The sequence below is a fragment of the Haliotis rubra genome, unplaced genomic scaffold (genome assembly GCF_003918875.1).
Source record: "Haliotis rubra isolate DU_JTF1 unplaced genomic scaffold, ASM391887v1 Scf997, whole genome shotgun sequence".
Classification (NCBI taxonomy): Eukaryota; Metazoa; Mollusca; class Gastropoda; order Lepetellida; family Haliotidae; genus Haliotis; species Haliotis rubra.
Window position 1 is genome coordinate 289,219 of NW_025767742.1, and position 10,348 is coordinate 299,566.

General features: G+C 39.6%; 1 protein-coding gene across 1 annotated transcript; it reads right to left on the reverse strand.

Moving 5' to 3' along the window:
* Window positions 1-4,916: 4,916 nt before the first annotated feature.
* On the reverse strand, window positions 4,917-10,173 carry LOC124265810 (endonuclease III-like protein 1). The gene is made up of 4 exons (XM_046700642.1): window positions 9,655-10,173; window positions 9,034-9,204; window positions 6,101-6,366; window positions 4,917-5,256 (listed from the first exon to the last, which is right to left on the reverse strand). Exons 1-4 carry the CDS (start codon window positions 10,087-10,089, stop codon window positions 4,917-4,919), a joined length of 1,212 nt encoding a protein of 403 aa, XP_046556598.1. The 5' UTR covers window positions 10,090-10,173.
* Between the last annotated feature and the right edge of the window lie 175 nt (window positions 10,174-10,348).

Here is a 10,348-nt window from a genome sequence, read left to right on the forward strand (position 1 = left end):
TATACAAACAGTAATAACATGCCGCTCGGAATGTGGAACGACGTCGGTGCAGACGCTTGTTTGTGCACGCCACGACGTTGTTCTCATGGCTCCGACGAGGTATCATTCACACATGTGGGAGACGTCCTCGCTGGAGCCAGATCCAAGGATGCATGTTACCTGGCTGTGTTACCCAAAGACAACATCTCGTGTCGTACGGGATGTGCAAGACTTCAGAAGCCTCGCTGACCAATACAGGACATGATGACTGCTAACTCAAGGATGTGTTACAGATGAATGGTGAATTGGGGCTAAAGATGACGTGTTGTTAAACTGTAATACACATTCTTCCCATTACAATGTGTATTATATCAACAGACATGCTGACCTATGTTAGAGCGTACAAAAATCCACACAGAAACATGAAATGTAGAAGATCAGCTGTAGGGGACGCCGCCCAAAGCCCCAAATTCTGCTACTAAATGCAGTTCCTCATACTGCACGTGTCACGCTTTCTTGTGATACAAATAAATCAACGTCTGAGAAACGCCGGCTTGGATGTTTTTAATGTGTCTCACGTCAACGTTCAATACTTGGTCGGTTGTTTGTCAGCCTTTAAACGCTCAATTCCGCCCTCATTGAAGAGTGGAAGACTGGCGTAGTGTACGTGTTTCTTGGGCTACGTCTAGTCGCCAGAACACCTGAGACGCTTGGTTCTATAATCACCTCCGATAGGTAATCGATGGCAAACAGAAATAAGGCGGGAATAAAATATTTATATTTCCTTATTGCTGTTTTACCAGGTCGCTAAAACAAACACAGCGGTGTGATAAAAATGGTGGGTATTGACGTTTTTAAGTTTTTCCTTCTAAATACGGAAGGCACAAATGTTCTAAAACATTTGTTTCAAAAACGATAATGAACTTTCGGCGATGTTCACTTCTTTGGTGAATTGTTTTCGATCATCCACAACAGGAAGAGGAGCTTTGGAACAGGAATCCGTCTTTTTTAATATCACAACAACACTGCTTCCAGGCGATAGTGCCAACATCAACAGCTGTGCTATACATATTACAGACACATGTTGAGTAAAAACAGAAACGTAAAATGCGAGAATCTGTTGGTTGAAACTGAATTGTTGTAGCATGCTAGCTTTTACTTAGGCAAAGGCTGAGCTGTCCTGCCAAATGACTCGAAGTTCACTGTGTGAGTCAATAGATGCTGTAGATGTCGCGCCACGATTCATTCTCAGTATATTAACATCCGATATGAGTTCAGTTGGTTGAAATAGTACATAATAGTGTTTATTGTTAACTCTTGCGAGTATAATTCCGCCATCTTACACGGTCATCTGTCATCTCAGAGTGTGAAAGCAACAATTGTGAAGGGTATTTTAAATGAATTGATTGCATATTTCAAAAAATGCTGTTTGTCGACACAGAATGGGCTATTATAATACCAGTTTATTCAGACAGTAAACTTGAACTTAAGTTAGGATAACCTTCACACAATATCCACCTTACATAATGGATACGTTCCGTCACTATTAATCAACGTTTATCATTTCATGTAAATGAACCAAAGTTTCGGCTTGAACTCTTCTGTTTCATAAAGGAGTACTGTATCAGAACAGCAATGGACAGATGTCCAGGATGAAGACACGACACGGAAACTGCCAACGTCAAGGTCATGAGAACTCAACATGTCGTTTGTCCATTCGCAAGGTCCCCCTGTAGAGATGAAATAACAGTACACATCATTACCTTGCCACCACCTCTCTCTCAACCTCGAACATCCTGACACTTCAGATCTCATCGTCAGCTCAATCCATCACAAACCATTGAAACGATATTTTGACTTCTGTCTCTCTGTGTTTTCGAGGTTAAGTTGCTACTGAATGTGTCCGTGATGGCAGTCTTCTTGAGGAGACACAATCTAGGAGACACAATCTAGGAGACACCATCTAGGAGACACAATCTAGTGGCTGATGGGTTCTTCACGAGGGATGGTGACTCTTATTGGTGATGAGGTTGGTTTGGTTCTGGGTTTGCCGTTTTGGATGATGGCATTGGTGACCGTTCAGGTAGGTGAAGGTGGCCTTGAGGTGGTTTATCTCCTTGTTGACTTTTCAGGTTGGCCTAGCACTATGGCTCTGCAGGTAAGGGTGGCACTGCTAGCTTGTTTGATCTGGGGATGATGGCAGGAGTTGTAGTGGATATACAGGCCAGTTTGGGTGGGTTTCCCGTAGATGGAGGTGCGGAGACCATCATGTAGTGTGGATCGATACATCTTGGAAGGCCATTTGCAGGCTTGATTCAGTCTCCATGAGGAACTGTATTCGTTGGAGTGACCATGGCATTTATTTGCCAAATGCTTGTGACTCATTGTTATCATTTTCTTCTGTTCTTAGTAAACTGTTATCTTAGTAACTATATCCCTGGACAGCTCAATCAGTCAACCAACATCCTTGGCTTCTATCAGGCACATGTCTTCTCAATTAGAACTGGTTCACTGTAACATCAGCTTGTTGAGAGATTCATCGTCGAATCAGAGTCCAACCAATTACCTGACCTTGTGCCTGTCATCATACTCTCACCATGTTGGACGTCCCTCACTGTATCAACAACTGGTTTGTCTGGTGTAGCTTTGACCATTCCTGACACAATCAACAAACTTGAGTAATGATGATTGTGGTGTTGGAGGCACCCATGTAGTCTTATCTGATTTGGATTTCCAAGGAAATCAGTCCCTATCTAGAATCTGTAATTGTGAGAAAATCAACACACAGTCAAACACCATTTTGTGGAAGCTGCAAGGGCCTGTGAAAATACTTGAAGCTATCCGAGGTTCAACACAACTGCCAGCGGATGACTATGTAAGGAATATGCAGGGATCAAGCTTTATACTTTGAGACAAGCATAAGTGTGACACATAAGTGTTTGACTGTATATTAAAGCAGTTCACACTACTGAAATTGTTTGATACTCTTGTAAACAAAATGAAACATTCGTTTTTTTAAAATAATTCTTTCTTTTTATTTCAATACATTGATATTGTTGATGAATTGTGAATATTGTATGCCTGACACTCACTAGAAGACATCAACTGAGTCACTAACATTACAGCCTTGTCTACCCTGGCCGCATACACATGTACATGGGCACATGGACTATGAGTATGACATGATATTATTACCTTAGGTTTTCGGGGTGTTGTACCCTTAATACCTAGGCAATCTGTATAGCCACTCTGATTCTGGGGATGAAGTAGCTAGATGGATAATCAAGGATAAGTCCAGTATGGTGTTCAAGTCCGGTTTATTTTAACATGAATTCTTTCACAAGGGTCCTCAAATATTTCCTAGATGTCCTGGTTTACATGTAACACAGATTCACACATATCCTGGAAGAACTTGTTGGTTTCTTTTCCGATTCCTAAAGTTACAATTTCATCTGAGCCAATCTCTCAATATGCAGAGAGAACCTCTCAAGTCAACAGCAGGGCTCAGTCTCTCCCGGTCTCTCTCAGTCAGCTAGTTTTTAGTTCTCTTCACAATTTCTGGGCTCCTCCCCGCAAAATGATGTCCTACCTCCTCCGAAATGACTCATATCCAATCTTGATAATTAGTTACTTTCATTAGTCCCTTTCGGAGACTTTATTTGGTACCATCAATTTCTTCCAGTGATAAAATGACATTTCTAGTTATCCTTAAGCCATACATCAACCCAACGTTGGCATAACTAACTAATATCTCAGACTGGTAGACGCCAAAACATACTTAATCAAAATCATTTCAGATCCTATGCATGCCCCTTTATTGACAAACTGACCAAACTGACCATCTGTATCCCAAATGTCCATCCACCCAATTTGTGTAGAAACACCAGTTTGAACGTTTCACCCTCATTTATGTCAATTCAGAGAATTTGTTATTCCCCCAAGAAAAGTGAATCAATAACAGTTCAGTTAGCTTGGTCAACGCACTTTCCCAGTACATTTACCCTTCTGAACTTAACTTCAAATTTTCTTTAAATATTTATAAAATGTATATAATGTTTTCAACTCTAAATACCCTGGTTATAATATACACAGGGGCGTGTCACGCTTAGAAACAGCGTTAGAAAGACATATAGGTATATAGACCCTACCCTAGTACTATATAAAAGGAAAGGGATGTAACAACGGAACCACCCCCTCCTCAATCTAAGTTAGATTTCACCACGTAAACTATTTTTACGGCCCCATCGAGGCCTGCGGATCAAAAGCGAGGTGATTTCCCTACAAAATGAGCTATAAATGGTCACAATCGGATCATTATTTCAAAAGTTATACGCCACGACTCACCGAAAACAGCTACCTCCGCAATTCCAAGCCAAAATCATGGATCACCCAAGACAGCGAAAACTCACCTATTAAATTCGTTTATTAATTCCAGCCATGTTGACAGCACCTATGTAGGGCTAGATTCGATCGGCAGCGCCATTCTTCGGGTCTAAAAACGTATTGCAACATCTACAAATCATTTCCTCGACAGTAAGCAGGCATTTTCTCCAAAACCATCGGCAATCATACTCACTTGTCGGCCATAGATGGCCTTGACATTTAAGTGAGTCGGTGTGAGTCGTGGCGTATAACTTTTGAAATAATGATCCGATTGTGACCATTTATAGCTCATTTTGTAGGGAAATCACCTCGCTTTTGATCTGCAGGCCTCGACAGGGCCGTAAAAATAGTTTACGTGGTGAAATCTAACTTAGATTGAGGAGGGGGTGGTTCCGTTGTTACATCCCTTTCCTTTTATATAGTACTAGGGTAGGGTCTATATACCTATATGTCTTTCTAATGCTGTTTCTAAGCGTGACACGCCCCCCCTGTGATGATATGTACAAGAATCTTTGGTTCAAACTTAACTCCATTAGATAACTCTCAATGTAGCACTAAACATCATCTGGCTCCTGCTTTATCACAACATGGTGTCCTCGCGATGACCTTGACCTTACTGTTTCTTCAATGGATGACAGGTGTTCATCTTCAGTACAAGATGTGTCAACTTCACACTTAATGTCTCCCAAATCTACATCTTCCTCAGGTGAGAGAGCACTCTCCTCTTTGAGGGACTCATGTTCAACCTTTACCTTGCCTTTTTGTTTGACATTTGACCTTGCAGCTGAAGGACATATTTTTTGGTTGAGACACTGATGGCACTTGGGTCCAACAGGCAGACATGTTTGCTGGCCAAAACCCACCAGTAGATGGTTGATCTCATGCCAGTGTTCCCTGGGTAGAAAGAACTAAAGTCAGTCATATGAAAAACCAACAACTTAGTTTTGAAATATAACATTTCAAGAGAATTAAGAGAATGGTCATAAACAAAATGTCAAACATAACTAGTGTAGTGCCCTAGTAAAGTTCAGCATAGTCAAGTGCACAATTAGAAAATTTCATTACATTTACAACATACTTGGCCATGTATAGATCGTATACAGATTTCAAAGCTGGCCATAGAGAAAAGTGGAGTGGAACATCTAAAACATATCAATGCCATCAATATAAGGAGGCTGCATGTCAAGTTTCTATCAGTATCGGAATAGGCATAAGACCAGGCTTTAGTGATGGAGTTAACATGTTAAAATATAGTTGCAGTAGCAAAAGTATAATGTTTATGACTGATGCAGAGATGCCAACCCTAATTTAGCCCAATTAGTATTTTGGCCAAAAACTGATGCAAAAATTAGTACTTTGGGGCCGAAATTAGTATTAACGTTTACAAAGGATTTTCGTATTGAATAAAAAATGTAAATATATAGTCTAAGACCTTGATATTAACATTGTACTCACCAAAATCAGTATATATGTATCCACATATCTCTTGATACTGAATAAAATGTGGTTGAAATTTATTGTGTATAGTATGTACGCTATTTGATAATTTAATTTAATGTATTATTTTAAAAAATTCGTATATTTTTACTGCTATTGTAGCGTATTCTGTGTTGTTATTTCATAACGAATACGATAAAATCGTATGGGCTGGCATCTCTGCTGATGGACAAACAGAAAATACCATGATGTAATCTCCCATGAACCTGCTCGCACTTAGGGGAGATAATTCTGATCTTACCTAGGCAGCCACTCCTCCAGTGCTATCCGAGTCTGTTCAGGCTGTTTGGTGGGTTTCTTGAACCAGTGAAGACGGTTGGTGATGCGATGAACGTGTGTATCCACCCCGATCCCTGACATGACATTCCATGCACACTTCATGACAAGATGAGCCATCTTGGGACCAACCCCCGGCAGTTTACACAAGTCCTGCACAGATCCTGGGATGTCCTTCTCATACTGTGTCTTCAGGATCTCTGATGTCCTCTTGATGTACTCAACCTTTCTCTGCATACATGAACAAACATTAATATTTTGATACCAGTCTTAAACACAAGCCCTCGTGTCTTTGCGAGGATTAAAGATTTTTTTTTTTTTAGATGACTCCGGACACAAAATGCTACACAGTACAAATAAATCATGACGGACACTTCGGTGTACCCACCTGCCTGCTATCATCCATTAGTGACCAGATCGTTAGGTTGAGGGTCAAAATCGGCTTTCAATCGACTTGCAGAAATAACAATAATGAATTGGTAGGTGTCATCAGTGGTGATCGATAGGCCAATCATCCATGAATATGTTTACATTAAGTTTTAATCGATTGCATGTGGTGGTAGCGTAGCGATTGGCAAAGCAGGCAGGTGGGTTACACCGATGTGTCCGTCCTTGTCATGATTTATTGTACTGTGAAGCATTTCGAGCCGGGGTCATCTCAAATACATTTTTCCAAAATCTTTAATCCTCACAAAGACACGAGGACCTGTGGTCTTAACAGCAGTATTAATCATGCAAAACTGTTTGATTGGCACGCTAGAAGTTGGTGAGCCAATGACAAAGCATACCACTTTATGGATAACAACTTCTTGTCTGTAGACCTTTTATGTAGAATCAAAGGACAAAACGTAGCTATATGCAATAAACAAGAATTTGTTATCATTAAAGTTGTATGTTCGTTATATAAAACTGATGTCAGCCCAAACTGTCACTATATTGAAACCACTACTGATATATTATCATCCCAGAAACAGGCAAACCATTTTCAATATTTGGTCCTCCGATCCTTGTTTGTAGGCACAGTGACATACTTAATCAACCTGGGCCCAATCACAAGAACAATCTAATCTGGAGTTCAGTCTCATTAAAATCATGATCTTATTTTTCTATACTGCAAAACAAACAGTACATTGAATTATGTCAATAATATATCAAGATTGTCAATAAATAATCAATTGCAATTCTGTACCTCTCAATCATTTCAGTTGACTTCTAACGATAATAAAGTTACTGGGTACCAAAGGTAATCTACAATCTCGATGGGAGATTCCATAAGTAACTTGTTCAAAAACATTAATCTGGTGGTCAGGCTCGATTGCCACATCCAATCTTATCCCAACTGTGTAGATTGATGCTCATGATGTTGATCACTGGACTGTCTGGCCCAGACCGGTTACTTACAGACTGTTTCCATATATTTCGAATATTGCTGAGTGTAGCATTAAACAACAAACAGACAAACAAAACTAATACATTAATGTTTTATTTAGCTGCATTGTGCTGGGGTCATTTTTTCATGACAATGTATGACAAAGTATAACAATGACACATAACCAGTCAAATACACCAGTCTAAGTAAACTTAGGCTCAGTAATTTTCGTTACACTGCTATACTGAGTCTAACAAAACCTTATAGAAGGTCGCGTCAGCTAACCTTTGAGCGACCTATGACCGTCCAATCAAACGCGAGACGGCTGAACGGATTTAACCAATCAGACACCGACTACCTGTTAGGGTTTGGCGAGACTTACAAAACGGTTTTTGAATTTTCTCTTCCTTGGTCGCTGACACTGAAAATCCGCATAAAACACATATATTTGACCTGCAGTATATACGCTAATGGGTCTCTAATGACTTGGTTACTATTTGCTTATATTTTTGCAAGATGACATTCTTGAATATTGACAAAAACGCTATTTTCAGCGACTTTTTACTCATTGCGTGTATCACTCGGAAGCGATTGTGCGGAAAATAGCATTCGGAATCGTTCGAGGTTTTGAGGTAAAGGTTCAAACGGTATGTGCGAATGTTAACTTTCGCGATTTGGTAAGCTGTGTTCTCATTGGTCAGTCCAAAAGGTTAGCTGACGCGACCTTCTATAAAGTTTTGTTAGACTCAGTATAGCAGTGTAACGAATAATACTGAGCCTAAGTTTACTTAGACTGTCAAATACACAGATGGACGGACATAATCACTTTTCTGCCACTTACAACCTGCAGTGCCTGCTGGAAGTCTATCAAACAGTCCCTGCAAGGTTTAACAGATGACCTGTAAATAACACGATACGATACGTATCGTGATATTTTACCTGCAATACGATATGTATCACGATACATACACCTTGAAAGAATGACACAGCATTAAGATTTAAAATGATATATTTCAAGGTATTTGTGTGTAACAATAACCTTATTGTAATAAACAAACAAGTAACTCTATCATACTTGCATATTTTCCTCTAAATACGTACTTTAACATGTCTAAGTTAATACTGTTTTGAAAAAAAGTTGTGTATCTTTTTGTATCGATACATCAGTCGCCGATATGATAGCTGTATCAAACTTAAATGTATCGTGATGTATCAGTGAATCGTCCCAGCCCTATATCTGATGCTCTGCATACTGAGTGCTTTTCATTAGTTTGCTGCTTAAACACATCACTCAGCAATATTCCATCTGTATGATGAAGGTCTGTCAATATGGAATCAGGACCAGACATACCAGTGGTCTATATTATGAGCACCAGCAAATGCACTGGGATGAAATGACAAACAAACAACCAGCCCACCAAGTCAACTATCCAATCCAAGTGGCCTCTTATGTTAAACATACCACAATACTATAACAACTTGGAGTCCCTGTGGATATAGTACTAACAAAAAAGCCTAGCTGTAATTACCCTCCAGAAGCCAACAGGGTAGATTAGCTGTCCTAGTTTATCATCTGATGTTCCCAAAATATTGTCAATGTTGCATCCATGTTGGCGCAGTTTTGCCATTGCTGCTGATGTCACTTGGTCCTTTGTTTGACTCGACAACATCAGTGACAACAGTACTTGGTAACGGAATACCTACAACACAGGCAAAATGTTAGCGGTGTCATTGCAGTTTGGCAGAACCTTCACATACCTCATCTATAAGTACCCTCAAAATTATGGAGTCTTCTGGTCCCTTGGGCCTTGACACATGTTAGTGGTACTGGTAAACATTATACATGTAACTGTCATAGTTTTCCTAACAGGATATATATTATGATATTTACTTACATTACAGACCCATATCTGGACCGATCTGAATAGAACCCTGTCTAAAGCAAGGAATCAAGTGACAATGACTTAGATATCTGATGTCAATAAAATGTCAATTTATCTTCAACTCATCACTTTGTCATTTATTCGTGTTATTATTTTATTCTTGCCATTGACTAAAATTAGTGTACAATTATTATTATCTACTGCTGATTATCCATGCATGTACTTTAAAAATAATAATGCATGACATATATAAGTGTAGTGTATCACCTCTGGAGCAGCTCGAGTGTCACTAATGACGTCACAGCCCATGGTATCTACGGGTGCATTCCTCTTGCTCCTCATCTGATAGATGTTGCTCAGCTGATTCCTCCACTTGGGAGGCTCCCATTTCTCTCGCTTCACTTGAACCTCTCTGTTGTAACTTTTTGTCTCGTCCTTAACTGCTTCCTGCTTGACACCTGTGTTTTTATAGCTTTCATACTCAATCTTCACATGTTTTCTTTTAGATGCTAACGCGTTCAATCTTTTGAGTCCAACATGTGCAGATTTGTTTACATCTATTTCAGCTTTTATTTCAGAGTTAGTCACCTTATCTGAGGTTTTGCTTCTGCCTCGGGTAAAATATGATGATTTCGACATGATATAACATGTGCGTCTGGGAAGACATCCACCAGATAATGCAAATTTGAGAAATATTGTCATAAGAAAGATGCCCTATCTCATTTTCGTATGCATGTTTACAGTTTGGTGGAAGCACATGACTTTTCCCGCGATGCATTAAACTCTACCACACACGTGTTAAACTTAGATGGGCGTAGTTTGTGTCCTAAACGTCGATGCGCGGAGTTTACTTTTACCGTAGTTTGTTTCTATTTGTTTAGATTATTTGTCCATTGGAGTGTATTTTGTAAGATATTATTTTATACGAAAACACATTTTGATTAAATCGAAGAGTATCACA

Bases quoted from the DNA above. Each gene is read 5' to 3' on its own strand.
- LOC124265810 (XM_046700642.1), bottom strand. From the start codon at position 10,089: ATGACAATATTTCTCAAATTTGCATTATCTGGTGGATGTCTTCCCAGA. The intron at 6,367-9,033 runs GTAATTACAGCT...TCATGTATGCAG, and splicing joins ACCCTGTTGGCTTCTGGAGG to AGAAAGGTTGAGTACATCAA. The intron at 5,257-6,100 runs GTAAGATCAGAA...CTTTCTACCCAG, and splicing joins CTGGAGGAGTGGCTGCCTAG to GGAACACTGGCATGAGATCA.